Here is a 22500-nt window from a genome sequence, read left to right as displayed (position 1 = left end):
CAGTGTGGTTCCTTTGGGCTGGGGTTCTCATTCCCTACCTTAGTCCTGTACTGTATATGAACTTATTTTCCATATTCTCACATGTATATACAGTCTGTAGAATCATACAGAGATGTGTTAGATGGACACACCCACTCATGGAAATGGTGCTGCTCACTGCATGAAAAACATAAAGTTTGCTTCCTGTTCATAAAGCGTTTATGGATTTGGTGTATCTTGTTTGTGTCACTTTCAGTTAAAAGAGGGTGTCCCCATCCGACCCAAAGTTCTGCCATGTTCAGTTTCAGGAATGTCCACACACACACCTCTCCCTGTTCACACACACCTCTCCCTGTTCACACACACCTCTCACTGTACCCTGCTGCGGCAGCACTGAAAAACACAACTTTCTTTCTAAGTTTCACTTTCGTGATAATAATGCAATTTCATAATCTTGAATTCTGATATTCAAGAACAAATGCAATACATATATTTTATATTTTATCATTTTACGTTTCATTCTCGTCAGGGGTGTGTACTGGGCATGAAAATGAAGTTTTGGACTTTTTAGTTGAGAGATTTTGATTATCTCCTTGAAAAGCTGGATGTCTAAATAATGTCTTGTATGAACTAAACACTGAGAAGGTGATCCTGGATTGGTAAAGCTTGGTATGGGGTTGAACAAAAGCTTCCCATGGCCAATGAGGAGAGAAAGGCGGGGTCCTGGAGCAGGTTTATAAGCAGCCGCACAGAAGCAGTGAAAGTCTGGGGATCAGCGGACAGCCGATGCTCTGATGGGCTGCTCCTTCCTCCTCCTGCTCCTGCTGCTCACTGGGCACGCCCTGCACAGCTCTGCACAGCCCCCGGGAGAGGGCAGGCTGCCTGGGGCAGGAGACAGGGGAGAGGGCAGGGCGCCTGGGGCAGGAGACAGGGGAGAGGGCAGGGTGCCTGGGGCAGGAGACAGGGGAGAGGGCAGGGTGCCTGGGGCAGGAGACAGGGGAGAGGGCAGGGTGCCTGGGGCAGGAGACAGGGGAGAGGGCAGGGGGCCTGGGGCAGGAGACAGGGGAGAGGGCAGGCTGCCTGGGGCAGGAGACAGGGGAGAGGGCAGGGTGCCTGGGGCAGGAGACAGGGTGCCTGGGGCAGGAGACAGGGGAGAGGGCAGGGTGCCTGGGGCAGGAGACAGGGGAGAGGGCAGGGTGCCTGGGGCAGGAGACAGGGGAGAGGGCAGGGTGTCTGGGGCAGGAGTCTTTGCGGTTCCGTTTGACTCCATTTCGCGAAGGGGGTGGCAGGTACACCTTCCCAGGCCAGTGGAAGACCTGCGAGACGAAGGCGGTGTTTTTAGCGGCGCTCCGGATGCAGTGGGACCAGAGCGGCCGCAGAGAAGACCCGGCTTCCGTGGCATCAGACGCAGCCGGTCTCGGCCGGGGAAGAGGCGCAGAATTTACCAGTCCGGTAAATTCAACTCTGACACGGTGAGCTTCATTTCGCTGTTGCTAGGATCACCTTTGTAGGCCGACGCCTCTAACTGCATTCAGTTCAGTGTGATTTACACAGCACACAACACTACACACACACTACAGAGCACAGAACACCACACACACTACAGAGCACAGAACACCACACACACACAACAGAGCAACAGCAGACTGTCACACGCACACACTTTACAGAGCAACAGCAGACTGTCACGCACACAGACACACACACACACACACACTTTACAGAGTAACAGCTGACTCACACACACGCACACACTTTACAGAGTAACAGCTGACTCACACACACACACACACACACACACACACACACACACATTTACAGAGTAACAGCAGACACACACACACACACACACACTTTACAGAGCAACAGAAGAGTATATGAATGAATGAATGGATGGATGAATAGATGGATGAGTGCATGAATGGATGGATGAGCACTCACTCTGTGTCCGCAGCACAGCTGCAGGGGCGTGGGGTCTCGGAGCTGTGCTGCTGCAGCCGACTGCGCTGGCTGCCTGGGGCTCTACACCTGTCACATCATCACCCACACCTGCACACTGAAAGGCCTTTCCCAGACCACAGGTATCATCCTCACACCCACCTGTGTTACACCATACTCACATACTCACCTGTGTTATACCATACTCACATACTCACACCCACCTGTGTTATACCATACTCACATACTCACCTGTGTTATACCATACTCACATACTCACCTGTGTTATACCATACTCACATACTCACCTGTGTTATACCATACTCACATACTCACCTGTGTTATACCATACTCACATACTCACACCTCACCTCTGTTACACCATACTCACATACTCACCTGTGTTATACCATACTCACATACTCACCTGTGTTATACCATACTCACATACTCACACCTCACCTCTGTTACACCATACTCACATACTCACCTGTGTTATACCATACTCACATACTCACCTGTGTTATACCATACTCACATACTCACACCTCACCTCTGTTATACCATACTCACATACTCACATACTCACATACTCACCTGTGTTACACCATACTCACATACTCACCTGTGTTATACCATACTCACATACTCACCTGTGTTATACCATACTCACATACTCACCTGTGTTATACCATACTCACATACTCACCTGTGTTATACCATACTCACATACTTACCTGTGTTATACCATACTCACATACTCACACTCACCTGTGTTATACCACACTCACATACTCACACCTCACCTCTGTTATACCATACTCACATACTCACATACTCACCTGTGTTACACCATACTCACATACTCACCTGTGTTACACCATACTCACATACTCACATCTCCCCTGCTTTGATGTTACAGTGTTATATGGACAAGGGGGGGTGACTTAAATTATTTTCTACAGAATGAGAGAATGCAGCTTGTCTGTCAGATTTACTTAAAGACATTGCTTGAATGGCATTTTACCTGGGAAAATACAAAACAAAACTGATTTTTATTGTAGTACCTACAGTATGCACATAAATGACTTATTTGATTTGTTTTCTTTTTGCAGATGTATTTATTCAGAGCATTCAAGACATCTGATTCAAGGCAGCAGTAAATGCCCATTGAAGAGGATTCATGCATTTTTTATTTTGTAGGCTGTATATATATATAAAACATTATCTGTCTGGTGCGTCACAATCTAAAGCTTCTACAGAACATGCATATGTTATTTCTTTGTTATTCTGCAGACAGTACAATAGTGTTATTCTAAAAATATGAAATGTTACATTCATGCTTCTTTTACATGGTTATCTTATTGATGCTTTTACATTTTTCTGTGATTTCTGGAGTGTCTCCAGAGCATAGTCAGTGGTCTAACCACAAAAAAATGTTTCTTTGCCATAACTTAATATTTTATCAAAGCTATTGGCAAGACTTGGAAAACCTATAATGAAATTGCAAATTTAGAAGGATTTTACATTACAGGTCAGCAAACTCCGAATCCAATATGTTCGTTTTTAAATAAACTTCAACAAAGCTATTGTGAGTATTAATACAGTCAAATGTAAGAATGAATGTACTAATGTGTCACACATTGAGGTTTTATCCATCCATCCATCCATTATCTTAACCCGCTTATCCTGAACAGGGTCACAGGGGGGCTGGAGCCTATCCCAGCATACATTGGGCGAAAGGCAGGAATACACCCTGGACAGGTCGCCAGTCCATCGCAGGGCACACACACCATTCACTCACTCACGCACTCACTCACTCACTCACTCACTCACACACTCACTCACTCACTCACACACACACTCACACACTCACACACACACTCACACACTCACTCACACACTCACACACTCACTCACACACTCACACACTCACTCACACACTCACACACTCACACACTCACTCACACACTCACTCACACACTCACTCACACACTCATACCTACAGGCAATTTAGACTCTCTAATCAGCCTTACCTGCATGTCTTTGGACTGTGGGAGGAAACCGGAGTACCCGGAGGAAACCCACGCAGACACGGGGAGAACATGCAAACTCCGCACAGAGAGGCCCCAGCCAACCGGGATTCGAACCCAGGACCTCCTTGCTGTGAGGCAGTAGTGCTACCCACTGCACCATCCGTGCCGCCACTTGAGGTTTTATTCTTTTTTAAAATATATAAATTAGACCACAAAACCATGCCTGCATATTAGAAGAACAATGTTCTGTTCTATATTTTCATTTCATTAATTAGATCAGTGCATTACTATATTCATATCACACGCATCACAAATTCTTAAAAAATTCTTTAAAATTTCATTAAAAATGGTAAAGTCCTGCCAAGGAACTTTTTAAGGAAATGTATAATTTAGCAAATGTACAAATTCAATTACATCTCCACTGTTTTTGCCATGGCTGTAATGGTTTGGGGTGAACACACAACAATGAAAAAAATGGGGGAAAACAAGGTTTGGCACATTTCCCATAAAAAAAATATGTAATTTCTCTTTTCTGGAACTTCAATGTGGCTTGGAAACTCCAAGGAGTATTGGGGTCTCAAAACATTTTTAGTTGGCAAAATGTTTCTTGTGGAGTTCCCAAATTAAGCTGAACACGATGGGCAAAACAGACAGCAATCACTGCACAGTAATTATATTAAAGTTTTAACATTTTGTACAATTCCACAGCTTCTTGTTTTGTCACAGCCACTACATTTCTTAGTTGTGATAAGAAGGTCAACATTTCAATCACTCTTCCTTGCTAGTTTTATGATTTATAATACATTGTTCCTCTTCTTTTCTTATAAAGTTCTGCTATTCTGACCAGGTTGTGAAACCTCTATTGTTAAGCTCTACTGCGTAACTGTTCTGTAGGCTGGTGTTTAATCTGTAGAAAAGACGATTATGCAACATCTCTAAAGTGTTTTTTGGAATAGATTTACATCAGTAAGATGAAACTGACCGGCCATGTTTTCAGTTCACACTGAATGGCATCACTAAATCTCCAGCAAATTAAATGGATGTATAAGTGACATATTCAGAATTTCATAGCATGAAGTCAGTTCAGAAATATGAATCTATTAATCTTAATAATTTTTCAATCTATTTTACATAGCAAAACAAAGGCAAAAGTTGCAGCAAACTCAACTATTTTGCAGTATGAAATTCAGTTCTACGGGATTGTTTTGCAAGATCTGAGAAGCATTTCGTCCACACGGGATTTCCCGTACGTAGTCACCACACAACAAAATTACTTAAATAACGTAAATGAGGAAGTACGCATACTGAACACGAGGGTACAAATAAAAATACACCGATGCGTTCCTTTGAGTTAGCATCATCTCCATGAACTGAGCAGAACCTCCTAAATCTGAATGCGGATCTTTTAAAAGAAATCTAAACCAAAGACAAGACAAGGTAATCTGTTGCATTTTTTGTACAAAAAAAGTATTTTGTCTTTTAATTTAGTAAAGACCAGGGCAGGTTGTTTTGCAGGAAATAGAGATGAGCGATGTTTTACCTTTACTTAAATTCTCTTCATTTCTACCTTATGGACATTACAGAAGTGTGGCACATTTGTCCATGTCTGCAGATTATTAGAGGTTGTGGGTGTTTGTGTTTGTTATCTGTGCCCACATTCAGGGAATATTGCTGAAGGAAACAAACACTGTTCACACATGATGAGACGCATGAATGCATTCACTGCATTTACAGGAAGCCATATTGTCTGATCCGATTCAGCAGTTACAGTGCTTGTGAAAAACACAATTTACCACTACCAATATAGGCAATAAAACATGCAATACTGTCTAAATTGAACTCATTATATACTGTACATGCTCTACTATGTATAAAGAAAGATAATGCAAGACACAGTTCTGAGGAAGATTTAGGATTAGGCCAACATGTGATGGATTAGTCATGGCTTTTTTAATAGTATTGTCTCACTACATCATTGTGTAAAATGTACTTTGTTTGTTTTTTAAATCAAATTAGTGGCTTTATGTCGTGAACTGGAAAGATATTCTAGACTCTTCACAACATTCATCATATGGAAAATGAAACATTGACAATAGTGTGTCTGAATAAAATGATTTTAAAATATGTTTGTACCATCCATACACCTCCATTAACAAGAGTATCTGTTCCATTTCAGCATGTTTGCTATTTCTATGGAAACTGTCATCCTGTGTCTTCTGGCTCTGACAGCCAGCTGCGTGGTTGTGAAAGGTGAGGACCAAGCAATTGAAGAATGCATTATTTTTGGACAACATAGAAAAGACCTGTCATACCACAATCTCACCACTGTGCCTAAAGGTCTACTTAATGACACCCAGTACCTGGATCTGTCCCACAACAGCATCTCAGGGCTTTACAGAGGAGACCTCACTGGGCTTCCCCAGCTCTGCTTCCTGAAAATCACTCACAACAGACTTCAGCACGTCTCCCCGTCTGCCTTCACAAACAGTGTCAGACTGAAGGTCCTGAACATCTCCTGCAACTCGCTGATGACCATCCCAGATCTACCTTTGCCACAGCTCAGGGTCCTGGACATATCCGGCAACCTTTACAGCAGCTATCGCCTGGGGAAGTCCTTTGAGAATTTGAAGCATCTCCGTGACCTTTGGCTTGGGAGTGTGAGTTCCCGAGCGGTAAACGCCAGTGATTTTGCACCTTTAAGGAACCGCTCATTGCGCTGGCTGGCCGTGGGTGGGGGAAACGCTCTGCACAGCTACGAGCCGGGCTCCTTCGCTCAGCTGAAATCTCTAGAGGTGATGACGCTCAAACTGTCATTTTGCCGGCAATTTGAAATGTTTAAGACTATCCTGACGGACCTGGGCCGAATCAAAACCAAGAAAATAGATTTAGTGAAGTTTCTTCCTCATTTTTGCGAAGTCTCCATTGATCCGTTCGAGAGTCTGGGGCAAATGCCCTTCCTGACCAATGTGACGTTTGTGGACTCCTGGATGAACAGTTCTGTCATGACAAAGCTGTTGAAAAATATTTTTCTCTCTCAGATCCAAGAGATTGCGTTTGTGAACATCACCTATAACCAAGACACACCTGAAGGCATCCAATTTTTTGGTGTCCCGGGGCATAATGGTACTGTGAGCCTTAAATCGGTAATATTCGACGGGGTACACCACTATCAGTACAACTACCCGAAAATCAATATCAGCGTTTCCTACCTCCGCCACATGACTAACCTGAAGTTTTCCGGCACAGGGATGAACATCTCTCCGTGCAACTTAATGTCAGCGTTGCCAACGCTGGAGGTACTGGACCTGTCAAACAACCTCCTGACGAACGGCGGGTTTTGGTGGTCCGGCTGCTCATACACGAAGGTCTTCCCTGCGCTGAAGTGGCTGTCTCTGAGCCACAACAAATTTGATTCCTTGGCCTTCATCTCCAGGAAGACCCGTGAGATGAACTTCCTGGAGTCACTGGACCTGAGCTTCAACGCCGTCACCTTGAGTGAAGAGAGCTGCCTCTGGCCCACCCACCTGACCCAGCTCAGCCTGAGCAACAACAACCTGGGCAACCAGGTTTTCCAGTGCCTGTCGCCCCACTTTCAGAGGATCGATTTGTCGAAGACGGGAATAACTGCCATCACCGGAGAAGCCCTCTGGAGCCTCCCGAGCCTGAGTGAGCTCTACCTGAGCCTCAACAGCATCCACACCCTCCCAGACCATCTCCAGGCTCCCCATTTGCACACGCTGTACGTGGATGAAAACGCCATCACGTCGCTTGGCCAGAGCTCCCTGCAGGGCCTGCCTGCACTGAGAGCCCTGAGGGCGGGAGGAAATCCCTTCAGCTGTACCTGTGACTCATACTGGTTTTTGACGACGTTCAACAAATCTCTGCTTTCCGATTGGCCCGTGAGCTACAGGTGCAGCAACCCGCCGGCGTTTGCGGGACTGTGGCTGGAGGACTATAAGCCGGGCGTTCTGGCCTGCAGGCCTTGGCTCCAAGCAGTCACGGTCCTCAGTGTCGTTATCGTGATAGCCGCGGTCTTCGGCTTCACCTTCCACGCCTGTGACGGGGCCTGGTACACAAAGATGCTGTGGGTTTGGATAACAGTGAAACGTAGAGGCTACCAGGAAGCCCACAGACTTCAGGAGGTGTCGTTTCGCCACCACGCCTTCGTCTCGTACAGCCACCAGGATGCCCCCTGGGTCAACACCGAGCTGGTGCCCAGCCTGGAGGCCTCAGGCCTGTCCCTCTGTGTCCACGACAGGGACTTTGTTCCCGGCGAATGGATTCTTGACAACATCATCAACTGTGTGGAGCAGAGCTACAGGACCCTGTTTGTGCTGTCCCGCAGCTTTGTGGAGAGCAGCTGGTGCGTGTACGAGCTGTTCTTCGCCCAGCACCGCTCTCTGAGCGCACGGCAGGACTCGCTGGTGTTCGTCCTCCTGGAGCCCATCCCGGCCGACTCCATCCCGCGCAAGTTCCTGAAGCTGCGCTCCCTGCTCCGGCAGCAGACCTACCTGGAGTGGCCGCAGGACGAACGCAAGCGGCAGGTGTTCTGGGCCAGCCTCAAAGCCCTGCTGCACACGGCTGACAGCAGAGTGGGCCCCCGCAGCCCAGCAGCACCCATCTCTGAGACCAGCCCCCTGCTGGCACACTCAGACTGCGCAGGGCACTACCTGTAGCCCAACTGACACTCCCATCCACGGGAGATATTATATTATATATAATACGATTTAGGGGGTGTGCAACAGGTGGAGTTGCTGAGCAGTGTTAATGACTGAGCAGTTTGGCAACAGAAAGTGGGGGGTGGGGTACTATGATTGAATAACAGGCTTTAATAATAAAAAGGAACCTTATTTTGAACATTATTGTACAGATTGCAGTTGTCCTCCAGAGACAAATGAAACAACTTTACATACTGACAAATGAACTCATTTCATTATGACTGGTTGCTTTCAGCATGTGTCTCCACCTACTGTCATGTGCCTGCAAGTATGTTCAGTACCTTCATGTTTTTATTAATTCTTTCATAAACCCATTCGTTTTTGTTTATGACATTGCATTAGACATGTTGAGCTAATTTGTTCAAAACTTTATAGGGTAGCTATATATTTAATTGCATCTAGTCCTTGCAAGATAGGGAAACTTGGGAAATTGTTATGCATTGAGTGCTCATACCATATTAATACCAAATGCTACAACTAATATAATTAATACATACGCATTTTGATATTTGCAAATAAAATCTAAAAATAAACGTTAACAGTACTTGGCCAAAATAGATTATAGCCAACGTGGTCATACACATACTCCTGTCAGAACAGATTTATTCAACTAGGTATTTAATAAATAGTAAGTACCTTGTTACATGGTGCTAGATGTGTATGTTTTATCGGTGCTGTTTCCTTACAATTTTTCAAATATCAAATTTCAAAATCGACTGAGCTTCCAAAACAGATAGTTAATATAGTCCATTGCAGAAGGATTGGTAGGATGGAAAAAGATCCGAGTTTCTGTGGCATTAACTAAGTGTCTTCGTACTAAATCATAAATACCCCGTGAAATATTTTACACATTTAAAGTATAGCGCCACCTACTTTGGTATAGTCATTCTAAAAAAATGTCCTGTCAGTAAAGAAAGAATGTTAACATATGAACTACATTACCCATAAATTTCAGACAACCATCTGCGCACACTCAGTGCGCTGTGAATGGTTGCCCTCTCCCTCCCCCCGATTTCAATGTACTGTAAGATGGTGGCGAGAAGGTGCCGCTGGAACTCACTCTGAGGCTGAAAGAAAAGGGCCAGGCATTTTCTCAACAAATCAGATCAGAGCTGAAAAATAAACGCAGAAAGAATTCAAGGTGCCTGCTTACACAAAACCTGGGCAGTTTTGAAAGGTAACCATTCCCCGCCCCCCCTTGGTGTGAATTTCCCTTGGAGAGGAATCCCAGCTATAGAGAGACAGGGTGAGTATCCCACAAACTATCGCCATAAACTAGCATTATAAAGTAAGGTACCGGGGCGTCTACGTGTGTATATGTACAAATCCATCTTTCACAAGTTATCACACACTATCTTCATGGCTCCCAGTGTAGGGAGGAGTGAAAGTCAAAGGTTGGCTGAAACGGAGTGCCTCTGGTGGAGCCGACTTGAGGGAGAGTCGCAGGCTTTGCCGGGGCAGAATAGGCCGCACTACTGCGATAATACAACGCCTTGAATATTGACTGGCTAGCCCCTATCAGTGTCTGAATTTAGCCCATGGTGTAAGCAGTGCCCTTGGTAGCAAGCTGGTTGCGTTTTCTGTGCAACCAGCAAGGAGTACATAAAGACCCGTGTCATTTGGATATTAGCTAGCTAGCTTGCTTATCTACTGTTGGGTTCTGTCGACGTGTTTGTATCACGTAAGTTAGACTATACACTCGACCGGCTTTTTCGTTTGGTTGAACCACAACACGTCTGTCTGCTGTAAGCTTGAGTGTGCAGAATGCCAAACGCGTGTGAAAGTCGACAGTCATGGTTAGCGTGGTTGCCAACTAGTTGTCTTTCAGGAGTGATTTGTTTATCTTACAAAGCTAACGGGCTAAGTTAGCTATCTGCGCTACCCCGCCCGTTGAAATCTGTCCCAACTGCTTCAGGAGCTAACGTTAGCTTGCTAGCCGACAAGGAGCTAAGTGGAACGTAACTGTAACTGAAATTAGTTTAGCTCATGCTATCCGTTATCTAGGTAGCTAACTTACATGGAATTTATATGGATATCATATTGGCTACAATGTTGTTGGTTAGCTAGCTACTGCCAAACCATGGCTTCACTTAGCTAGTTGCTAACACAAGTTAGCCAGTGCATATTTGGGTTATACAGCAATGCCCTGGAGCATTACCAGGTCTACGGTCATAAAGCTAACATTGGCTAACTAATTGTAGCAGATAGCACGCTAACGTTAGCTAGCTTCCCCTTCCTTGTTTAAGCGGCAATGTGGCGCAGCTGGACTTGTGACCACCAGGTTCCAGGGTTGACTCACACGTGGGATACCGCTTTACCTCTTCTTTCAGATGAATACCTATTCAGGAATGACGGCTCTGTCAATAGCTCTCCAGATGTTAAAATTACATGTTGATTTGTAAATGGATAAGCTAGGCGGTCAATGTGTATTTCAGGTATTTTTGAACGGCAAAAGTCATGTTAATGTAGCCTCGTCTGGGCGATGCTATATTAATGCAAAGCGCGGGTGGAGCTTGTGAGATGTTTTGAGTGGATGTCTCTTCGTCATAATGACAGCTGCCTATGTAACGAAGGGAATTGGATTATTACAAAGGGATCTTCAACTTAATTTAGACTTCTTTCACCGTAATGGTTCGTCATATTTGACTGCTTACATTAGTCAGGCAAAACGTTACCTTACATCCGAGAGCAATCCACACCGATGATTCCATATGACCATTGAGCGAATTAATTTACAGGATCTAGGTAGCTTTTGTAATGAAATGAAATCCATCTTTTTTTCCCCCAAATGTTCCAGGTGAATTTGAGTCGCCATGCTGGGTTGTGGGCCCTTATGTGTGTGAGCGAAATGGGGATCCGTTGACAGTGCTGTATTGTGGAAGCTAATTGCATGTGTTTGGGTACATATGCGGCAGGCATGCTGGCGTGTTTTGGGCTGATTTTGATTGACAGCGTGCATATGGGCCCTCTCTGTGCTGTCGGAATGGCTTTGACGGACGCAGAACCTGAAGTGGGAAACTGTCCCTCTTGCGAAGGAGATTTTGGCCTTTTTAAGCTCTGCTGCCTGTGCTCTGAGGGCTACCAAGCATCCTGTTTTTGGGTTGGGGTGCCACAGATTACTTTCTCCCTGACCTGTTTCTGCTGGGACACTTAAAGGGGAAATGCCTACAGGGGTCAATTACAGTGTGTGTCTCTGATTATAACCAGTACCTAGGCTGGTATCCCACTGCCACTGGTGTTCCTAAGACTTTGCTCAGAATGTGTTAAAGTGCACAGTGCTCTTGTGTATTTGTTTTTCAGGGTAATGTGTGATGACCTTAATCCCTCTGTTTGTTTTTTCTTTGCAGCAGTTGGTTAGGGTGCGGTATTAGGGTGCTTTCTGGGGGCTTGCTCTGACGATTCTCACCCCAATTTTCATCTTCACATCCGCTCACTCTGCAGCTCCTAGGCTTGGTCCTGGTGGCTTCTGGCACTTAGGCCTAAACTCCTGTCCCGGTTAGATTATTGACAATATGCTGAAACCCTGACCCACTCTGGCCTTTAAGAGCAGAATGCAGCTGCTCTATTTACAGTTGTCTTCATTCCACACATGTATGATTTCTGAACAAATCAGATTTCTGTCATATAAGATGAATGGTGGATAAATCTAAGATATAGGATGCGGATCAGATTTTCCACAATCTGTTTTGCATTGCTTCTCACGGCTGGCCTGAGCGGGATTCTGCCGGTGTAAATACGACCGTGTGCACTGTCCTCTGTCTCCAACAATCTACCGTGAAATAACATCCCATAATAATCACTCCAGGCATCCGCAATGAGCTGCATTAATGACGAGTTTGAGCGGACGGCCACATATATCAGATATACAGAAATGCGAGGTGTCAGCTGTATGAGATATGAGTGTGGATGGGGCCTTGGGCCGCAGGTCAGGGCCCAGCCGGAGGACCGGTCTCGACAGCTGCCTTGCACATTACCCCACGGCCAGATGACTGTGATTTAGTTCTGTGTAAGTTGTTTATGGCAGTTATGTTATCGCATTTGTGGAGACTTATTTTATTATTACTGCTGGCTTCATATTGGACTGTTTTATTGCTGCTTTTGTTTGTTCAGTTTTTCTCAGCAGGTTGAGTTCATGTTGGACTGTTTTAGTGCTGCTTTTGTTTGTTTTGTTTTTGTTTTGTTGAGTTCTCGGCTGTGGCACTTGGAGCTGCACTTCCCTCTCGGGTTTTCTGCGCACCTGTAACTGCTTATGCACTCTGTGTTGTACGTCGCTCTGGTCTGCTAAACACCTGTAATGTAATGTGTCAGCTAGTTTCAGGCTGAAGGACTGCGTGTGCCTGTTCGTACCTGCGTGTGCCTGTTCGTACCTGCGTGTGCCTGTTCGTACCTGCGTGTGCCTGTTCGTACCTGCGTGTGCCTGTTCGTACCTGCGTGTGCCTGTTCGTACCTGCGTGTGCCTGTTCGTACCTGCGTGTGCCTGTTCGTACCTGCGTGTGCCTGTTCGTACCTGCGTGTGCCTGTTCGTACCTGCGTGTGCCTGTTCGTACCTGCGTGTGCCTGTTCGTACCTCCGTGTGCCTGTTCGTACCTGTGTGTGCCTGTTCGTACCTGTGTGTGCCTGTTCGTACCTGCGTGTGCCTGTTCGTACCTGTTCATACCTGCGTGTGCCTGTTCGTACCTGTTCATACCTGCGTGTGCCTGTTCCTACCTGCGTGTGCCTGTTCGTACCTGCGTGTGCCTGTTCGTACCTGCGTGTGCCTGTTCATACCTGCGTGTGCCTGTTCGTACCTGTTCATACCTGCGTGTGCCTGTTCATACCTGCGTGTGCCTGTTCATACCTGCGTGTGCCTGTTCGTACCTGCGTGTGCCTGTTCGTACCTGTTCATACCTGCGTGTGCCTGTTCGTACCTGTTCGTACCTGTTCATACCTGCATGTACCTGTTCGTACCTGGACTGTCTGCGATGTGTATTGGAGCTGTTGTTATGACATGTTTGTGAGACCGGTGCGGTTTGGGGCATGACCTCTCTGGGTCCTGGAAGCAGCTGCCATGGCCGTTATGCCTTAGGGCAGCCCAGACACGCTGAGCACCTGGGGACACGCTGAGCCCCTGGGGAATGAGAGCTCCTCACGGACCGTCCCGTTCAGCCGGAAGGAGCCGGAACTCACAGCTCCACACAGAGTCTCATTCACTGTGTGCTCTCATGAGGAGAGGTCTCTCCCCCCCCCCCCCCCCCCCCCCGCCATGTATCCCAGCTGTGGACCGATCCAGTTTGTCTCCTCACTATGGCTCAATGGGGGTGGAAGGACCCACTCGAGGGTTTGGGTGGGATCGTCCGCATCCTGCTAAGCAGAGGGACATTCCGGAGGAAGGGTCAGGTGACCATGTTGTGTTTGTGTTTAAATGCAGGATAAACCTGCTGCCAGTCTTTCAGCACTTCCCTGTCTGTGTTGCCTGTGTCTGTCACATCCTGGATCCTCCCTGGCAGGACGCGCTGTGTGCTCTCACACAGACGTACAGCTGCAGGGCGTGTGCGCTTTATAATGGAGGTGGTGGGGCACCTGTTCCTCAGGTATAATACCTGCTCCCTGTCCTGTAGACTCAGGTATAATACCTGCTCCCTGTCCTGTAGACTCAGGTATAATACCTGCTCCCTGTCCTGTAGACTCAGGTATAATACCTGCTCCCTGTCCTGTAGACTCAGGTATAATACCTGCTCCCTGTCCTGTAGACTCAGGTATAATACCTGCTCCCTGTCCTGTAGACTCAGGTATAATACCTGCTCCCTGTCCTGTAGACTCAGGTATAATACCTGCTCCCTGTCCTGTAGACTCAGGTATAATACCTGCTCCCTGTCCTGTAGACTCAGGTATAATACCTGCTCCCTGTCCTGTAGACTCAGGTATAATACCACTAGGGCGGCCTGTAGCGTAGTGGTTAAGGTAAATGACTGGGACACGCAAGGTTGGTGGTTCGATCCCCGGTGTAGCCATAATAAGATCCGCACAGCCGTTGGCCTTTGAGCAAGGCCCTTAACCCTGCATTGCTCCAAGGTGTTCATACGGGACTCTATAAGGAGGGGTTTCAGTGGGATGTGGGCAGGTTGGCTGGTTCCGGTGATCCAGGAGGAGAGCCCTCTCCTCTTCCTGTAAAGAGAGGCCTGGGGCCGACTCGAGCTGGGTGTGTGGATGAGCCGTTATTTTTAACTGCCCCCCTCCCTCCCCCTTGGCATTCATATGGGGGGGGCTTGTCCTGGCCCCACTGCCCCACTGCCCCCCTGTCTGCGGGACTTTCCCGGCTGGGCTCAGACGGCCCTTCAGGGGGAGAATTGGGGAGGTCATGTAGTGGAGGCAGAAACACTGGGGTTTTCAAGACCAGGCTTGATACGGTTCTAGATACTATTTAGCTTTTAGGCAAACTAAGCAGTAGGTACTCTTAGGGGTAGGAAAAGGCAAACATTGCTGGGTCTGTTCTTGCCACTGTAGGGCATTGTACATAAGTGTGCCTCTCTGCAGACCCCCAAAAGGAAACAGACTGTGTTGACCATGTTGACACAGGGTCAGCAAGGCTTGATGAAAAGACAGTGCTCGTCAGTACAGGACTATTGCTCCCATCATTGTGCTGCCTCTGCGCAACTCTGCCACCTCAGTGGAATGACCCCAGAACTGTTTTAAGTTGAAATAGTACTGTATAAATCGGTTTTCCACATACAGTGTTTGGTGTCTTTAGATAGCTTGTGTTGTGGGAAATAGTTTGGTGTCATTGGTGGTGTAGTACACTGGTTGCTGAATAAAGATCTTGTAGGAATAAACCACAGGTAATGCAAGTTACCTGTGAGTCAGCATCCAGCTGTGCTACAAAGGTTAACCAGGCTTGTTAGACATACAGAGATAACATCAGCAGGGCTATTGTTGTTACTGCCGTCTTGTGACTCTTTATGTGATGATGTGTTGTTTTCCTGTAAACCCTGGGTATACAGAGGGAAACGTGGAAGGTTTTGAGGAGACTCACTTATACGACCTCCTCTGTGCCATTCGTGTCACACGTTTCCACATTGTTTCTTCACTACACATTATTTAGTAAATTGTAATCCTGCATTCTCTTGACTCACCTCTGCACACTGAGCAGTTTAGAGTCCTAACATCACATGCCTGCGCCCGGTGGTCACTCGCCTGGACACTAGTGCCATCACAAGTTAAATGATTGTGTCGTTGTAGGCTATACAGGCCAGAGGCACGTCCGCTCTACACGGATAGAAAGTGATCCTATAGAGCCACACTATTGGCGGACATTTGCAGTTCCTTTTGTAGAACTGTTAACCTAATCTTTGGAGTCAGATAAATGAGAAAACATCTAATTAACCCTGTTCCAGTGGCGCCTGGTAAGACTACACACGTTTCCTTCACCTCTCAGGTTGGTGTTGGCGTGATAAGTTTTCATTTATGTCAGACCTGTGTCATCTGTGGAGATTATTATTATTATTATTATTAATAATCATCACCATTATGTTGAGGGGTAACGGGAGCGCGTACTGGTTTTTACTGGTTTTCCCAGTTCACACAGTGTGTGAGTGTGTGAGTGCAGTGTCGCACAAACACTGTCTCTGTGTCCTGGACCTCATGCTCAGCCTGTTTAGTGTGGCACTGATTCTAGAACACACCGGAATCCTCCCTCAGGAAACCTAATGCCTTCAGGGGATGTGGAGAATGTGGCTGCACCCAGGTGTGGCCCTATGGCACTGAGCTGTGCCCTGTGTATGGGCCCTATGGCACTGAGCTGTGCCCTGTGTAGGGGCCCTATGGCACTGAGCTGTGCCCTGTGTAGGGGCCCTATGGCACTGAGCTGTGCCCTGTGTAGGGGCCCTATGGCACTGAGCTGTGTTCTGTGTAGGGGCCCTATGGCACTGAGCTGTGCCCTGTGTAGGGGCCCTATGGCACTGAGCTGTGCCCTGTGTAGGGGCCCTATGGCACTGAGCTGTGTTCTGTGTAGGGGCCCTATGGCACTGAGCTGTGCCCTGTGTAGGGGCCCTATGGCACTGAGCTGTGCTCTGCTGTTGTACCCAGCCGTGCGTAGGATGTCCCGGACCCCGGAACTGAAGGACGACTCCATGGAGTGCCCCCTGTGCATGGAGCCGCTGGAGATGGACGATGTGCACTTCTTCCCCTGCACCTGCGGCTACCAGATCTGCCGCTTCTGCTGGCACCGCATCCGCACCGACGAGAACGGGCTCTGCCCCGCCTGCAGGAAGGTACCGTACCGCCCTACTGCCCCCCTACTGCCCCCTACTACACCCTACTGCCCCCTTACTGCTCCCCTACTGCCCCCCTACTGCACCCTACTGCCCCCTACTGCACCCCTACTGCGCCATACTGCGCCCTACTGCGCCCTACTGCGCCCCTACTGCCCCCTACTACACCCTACTGCCCCCTTACTGCTCCCCTACTGCTTCCTACTGCGCCCTACTGCGCCCTACTGCCCCCCTACTGCCCCCCTACTGCGCCCTACTGCCCCCCTACTGCGCCCTACTGCGCCCTACTGCCCCCCTACTGCGCCCTACTGCCCCCCTACTGCGCCCTACTGCGCCCTACTGCCCCCTACTGCCCCCCTACTGCCCCCCTACTGCCCCCCTACTGCACCCTACTGCGCCCTACTGCCCCCCTACTGCACCCTACTGCACCCCTACTGCCCCCCTACTGCCCCCTACTGCCCCCCTACTGCCCCCTACTGCCCCCCTACTGCACCCCTATTGCACCCCTACTGCCCCCCTACTGCCCCCTACTGCACCCTACTGCCCCCCTACTGCACCCCTACTGCCCCCCTACTGCGCCCTACTGCCCCCTACTGCCCCCTACTGCCCCCTACTGCCCCCTACTGCCCCCTACTGCGCCCTACTGCACCCTACTGCACCCTACTGCCCCCTACTGCCCCCTACTGCACCCCTACTGCGCCCTACTGCGCCCTACTGCGCCCTACTGCGCCCTACTGCGCCCTACTGCCCCCCTACTGCCCCCTACTGCCCCCTACTGCACCCTACTGCCCCCTACTGCCCCCTACTGCCCCCCTACTGCCCCCCTACTGCGCCCTACTGCGCCCTACTGCGCCCTACTGCGCCCTACTGCGCCCTACTGCGCCCTACTGCGCCCTACTGCGCCCTACTGCGCCCTACTGCCCCCCTACTGCCCCCCTACTGCCCCCCTACTGCCCCCTACTGCACCCTACTGCACCCTACTGCCCCCTACTGCCCCCTACTGCCCCCTACTGCACCCTACTGCCCCCTACTGCCCCCCACTGCCCCCCTACTGCGGCCCTACTGCGCCCTACTGCCCCCCTACTGCCCCCCTACTGCCCCCTACTGCGCCCTACTGCGCCCTACTGCCCCCCTACTGCCCCCTACTGCCCCCTACTGCCCCCTACTGCCCCCTACTGCCCCTTACTGCCCCCTACTCCCCCCTACTGCCCCCCTACTGCCCCCCTACTGCACCCTACTGCCCCCTACTGCCCCCCTACTGCGCCCTACTGCGCCCTACTGCCCCCTACTGCCCCCTACTGCCCCCTACTGCACCCTACTGCCCCCTACTGCACCCCTACTGCGCCCTACTGCGCCATACTGCGCCCTACTGCGCCCTACTGCCCCCCTACTGCGCCCTACTGCCCCCCTACTGCGCCCTACTGCCCCCCTACTGCGCCCTACTGCCCCCCTACTGCGCCCTACTGCCGCCCTACTGCGCCCTACTGCGCCCTACTGCCCCCTACTGCCCCCTACTGCCCCCCTACTGCGCCCTACTGCCCCCTACTGCCCCCCTACTGCGCCCTACTGCGCCCTACTGCCCCCCTACTGCGCCCTACTGCGCCCTACTGCGCCCTACTGCGCCCTACTGCGCCCTACTGCCCCCTACTGCCCCCTACTGCCCCCTACTGCCCCCCTACTGCGCCCTACTGCGCCCCTACCACATCCTACCGCCCCCTGCTGCACCCTACTGCACCCTACTGCCCCCTGCTGCACCCTACCGCCCCCTATTGCCCCCCTACCACACCCCGATAGACTATGTCATGGAACAATGGAACGTTCATGAAAGTTTGGCGATTTAACTGCAGCTGAAAGTATGTGAGGTGCATCTCTCTGAGCTCTGGGCCCTAACCCCCCCCCCCCCCCCCCGCAGCCCTAGTAATGTGTAGGGTGTAGTGTGTGAGCGGGTCATCGCTGTAACCCCGCGGTGCCCCCCGCAGCCCTACCCAGAAGACCCGGCGGTGTACGAGCCCCTGTCCCCAGAGGAGCTGCAGCGGATAAAGAACGAGAAGAAGCAGAAACAGAATGAGCGCAAGCAGAAGCTGACGGAGAACAGGAAGCACCTGGGCAGCGTGCGCGTGGTGCAGAGGAACCTGGTGTTCGTGGTGGGGCTGTCCCAGAGACTGGCAGACCCAGAGGTGAGCCCCCTCAAACCCAACCCTGACCCCCCCTGTCCACAGGGTGAGCCCCCTCAAACCCAACCCTGACCCCCCCTGTCCACAGGGTGAGCCCCCTCAAACCCAACCCTGGCCCCATAACCCCTAACCCCCCCTGTCCACAGGGTGAGCCCCCTCAAACCCAACCCTGGCCCCATAACCCCTAACCCCCCCTGTCCACAGGGTGAGCCCCCTCAAACCCAACCCTGACCCCATAACCCCTAACCCCCCCTGTCCACAGGGTGAGCCCCCTCAAACCCAACCCTGACCCCATAACCCCTAACCCCCCCTGTCCACAGGGTGAGCCCCCTCAAACCCAACCCTGACCCCATAACCCCTAACCCCCCCTGTCCACAGGGTGAGCCCCCTCAAACCCAACCCTGACCCCATAACCCCTAACCCCCCCTGTCCACAGGGTGAGCCCTCTCAAACCCAACCCTGACCCTATAACCCCTAACCCCCCCTGTCCACAGGGTGAGCCCCCACACTAGCAGGGCTGGCATCCGGGCCTCACCCAGCATGTTCTCTCGGCTCTGCAGCCAGCCCTCCCTCAGCCGGAGAACGACACACCCTGCTGCTCCACACTGTCAAAGGAAGGGTTCGGTTCTCTTGTGCGAGGAGTCCTGAAATCTCTCTGTCACCTGACCGCCCTTTCCACTCCTGTCCAGGTGCTGAAGAGGCTGGAATATTTCGGGAAGTTTGGGAAAATCCACAAAGTGGTCATCAACAACAGCACCTCCTACGCCGGCTCACAGGTGAGGGGCGGGACTTCCTCTCAGGGATGATTGACAGCTGTCTTTGCAGGGCTTGTGATGAAGGCTTGTTTTTATTTTTAAGCCACATGTGGCCAGATTAGCGCCATACGCTAAGCTACACTAGCACTGTAATGTGTCATGCGCTACGCTATGCTAGCACTTTAATGTGTCATACACTAAGCTACGCTAGCACTTTAATGTGTCATACGCTATGCTATGCTAGCACTTTAATGTGTCATACACTAAGCTGGCACTTTAATGTGTCATACGCTATGCTATGCTAGCACTTTAATGTGTCATACGCTATGCTATGCTAGCACTTTAATGTGTCATACGCTATGCTATGCTAGCACTTTAATGTGTCATACGCTATGCTATGCTAGCACTTTAATGTGTCATACAGTAAGCTACGCTAGCACTTTAATGTGTCATACGCTATGCTAGCACTTTAATGTGTCATACGCTATGCTATGCTAGCACTTTAATGTGTCATACGCTATGCTATGCTAGCACTTTAATGTGTCATACGTAAATAACCAGCAGCAGTGTCTGAGGAGGGACTGAAGGCCTGCTGGTTTGTTGACATGGTGATGTTCTGTCCCTAGGGTCCCAGTGCCAGTGCCTACGTCACGTACATTCGGTCAGAAGACGCGCTCCGGGCGATACAGTGCGTCAACAACGTCGTAGTGGATGGGAGGACACTAAAGGTAGGTCTCAGAGCCAGGTCCGGTCTCGGACTCCTTTAACCACTCGGGTAATCAGCTCCTGCCCTGCCTGTGTGTGGCTCTACATCCTGACTGCAGGCCCGGGAGCGTTATTGGGCTGTTTGGCTGTGCTCTCGCCAAGCCTGACCTCTCTGACTGGTGGACAGGGTCAGGGGGAGGGGCAGGGAATGGTATCCATGGTTTCCAGATGCTCCCTAATTCTTCCTCTCCTGTCTCAGGCCTCTTTAGGCACGACAAAGTACTGCAGCTACTTCCTGAAGAGCATGCAGTGTCCCAAACCCGACTGCATGTACCTGCACGAGCTGGGCGATGAAGCGGCCAGCTTCACCAAGGAGGAGATGCAGGTACCAGGCCTCTTCCTCCTGCCCTTCTGCACGCAGTGGCTTTAGGGCCAGACCCACGTCCCCCCACTCTGAACCCCCACACCCCCCACTCTGAACCCCCACACTCCCCACTCTGAACCCCCACTCTGAACCCCCACACCCCCCACTCTGAACCCCCACACCCCCCACTCTGAACCCCCACACCCCCCACTCTGAACCCCCACACCCCCACACCCCCCACTCTGAACCCCCACACCCCCCACTCTGGACCCTCACACCTGTGTATGTTCATATATATGTGTGTGTGTGTGTGTGTGTGTGTGTGTGTGTGTGTGTGTGTGTATATGTTCATATATATGTGTGTGTGTGTGTTCCGCAGGCGGGTAAGCACCAGGAGTATGAGCAGAAGCTGCTGCAGGAGCTCTACAAGGTGAACCCCAGCTTATTACAGCCGTCTGCTGCCGGGGAGAAGACCAAGAGCAAATCAGGCTCTTCACAAAGGTGCTGCACCGCCCCTTTACCTGTACACACCTGTCTGACCACACCCATACCTGCATCTGTCACACCCCCTTACCTGTACACACCTGTCTGACCACACCCATACCTGCATCTGTCACACCCCCTTACCTGTACACACCTGTCTGACCACGCCCATACCTGCATCTGTCACACCCCCTTACCTGTACACACCTTTCTGACCACGCCCATACCTGCCTCTGTCACACCCCCTTACCTGTACACACCTGTCTGACCACGCCCATACCTGCCTGTGCTCCGCCCCTTACCTGCAGACAGGCAGCCCTGTGTGCTGTGCTGTGCAGGGCAGGGCAGTAAAGCTGTGTGGAGCTGATTGGTGCAGGTGTCAGCTGTGTGGAGCTGATTGGTGCAGGTTTCAGCTGTGTGGAGCTGATTGGTGCAGGTGTCAGCTGTGTGGAGCTGATTGGTGCAGGTGTCAGCTGTGTGGAGCTGATTGGTGCAGGTGTCAGCTGTGTGGAGCTGATTGGTGCAGGTGTCAGCTGTGTGGAGCTGATTGGTGCAGGTGTCAGCTGTGTGGAGCTGATTGGTGCAGGTGTCAGCTGTGTGGAGCTGATTGGTGCAGGTGTCAGCTGTGTGGTGCTGATTGGTGCAGGTGTCAGCTGTGTGAAGCTGATTGGTGCAGGTGTCAGCTGTGTGGAGCTGATTGGTGCAGGTTTCAGCTGTGTGGAGCTGATTGGTGCAGGTTTCAGCTGTGTGGAGCTGATTGGTGCAGGTTTCAGCTGTGTGGAGCTGATTGGTGCAGGTGTCAGCTGTGTGGAGCTGATTGGTGCAGGTGTCAGCTGTGTGGAGCTGATTGGTGCAGGTGTCAGCTGTGTGGAGCTGATTGGTGCAGGTTTCAGCTGTGTGGAGCTGATTGGTGCAGGTGTCAGCTGTGTGGAGCTGATTGGTGCAGGTTTCAGCTGTGTGGAGCTGATTGGTGCAGGTGTCAGCTGTGTGGAGCTGATTGGTGCAGGTTTCAGCTGTGTGGAGCTGATTGGTGCAGGTTTCAGCTGTGTGGAGCTGATTGGTGCAGGTTTCAGCTGTGTGGAGCTGATTGGTGCAGGTGTCA

The 22500-nt window shown here is 50.4% G+C and overlaps 3 protein-coding genes across 5 annotated transcripts in view; all 3 read left to right on the top strand.

The window, feature by feature from the left end:
- Nucleotides 1-194, top strand: part of zgc:136858 (uncharacterized protein LOC678543 homolog) — a 25416-nt gene extending 25222 nt beyond the window's left edge. The window contains exon 19 of the mRNA XM_061229900.1: nt 1-194. This exon is cut by the window's left edge and continues 234 nt beyond it. The gene's annotated coding sequence lies outside the window, so the exon portion shown is untranslated.
- A 5070-nt stretch (nt 195-5264) lies between these two features.
- On the top strand, nt 5265-9043 carry LOC133119068 (toll-like receptor 2). The gene is made up of 2 exons (XM_061229467.1): nt 5265-5390; nt 6130-9043. The coding sequence occupies exon 2, from the start codon at nt 6131-6133 to the stop codon at nt 8627-8629; it is 2499 nt and encodes an 832-aa protein (XP_061085451.1). The 5' UTR covers nt 5265-5390; nt 6130; the 3' UTR covers nt 8630-9043.
- Nucleotides 9044-9655: 612 nt separating this feature from the next.
- LOC133118951 (CCR4-NOT transcription complex subunit 4-like) overlaps nt 9656-22500 on the top strand; it is a 19951-nt gene continuing 7106 nt past the window's right edge. For 2 of the 3 annotated variants that reach the window (XM_061229268.1, XM_061229266.1), the window contains exons 1-7: nt 9656-9917; nt 16733-16917; nt 18897-19094; nt 19781-19867; nt 20473-20574; nt 20811-20936; nt 21295-21416. In XM_061229268.1, coding sequence (XP_061085252.1) covers nt 16744-16917; nt 18897-19094; nt 19781-19867; nt 20473-20574; nt 20811-20936; nt 21295-21416 — 809 coding nt within the window. In that variant the 5' untranslated portion in view covers nt 9656-9917; nt 16733-16743. Of the gene's footprint in view, nt 9918-9946; nt 10353-16732; nt 16918-18896; nt 19095-19780; nt 19868-20472; nt 20575-20810; nt 20937-21294; nt 21417-22500 lie in introns of those variants that run through there. The other variant, XM_061229267.1, reaches the window with a different exon arrangement.

This window comes from Conger conger, chromosome 19 (assembly GCF_963514075.1).
Source record: "Conger conger chromosome 19, fConCon1.1, whole genome shotgun sequence".
Classification (NCBI taxonomy): domain Eukaryota; kingdom Metazoa; phylum Chordata; class Actinopteri; order Anguilliformes; family Congridae; genus Conger; species Conger conger.
The sequence above is the reverse complement of the archived record's forward strand: the minus strand, read 5'-3'. Positions and strand labels throughout refer to the sequence as shown.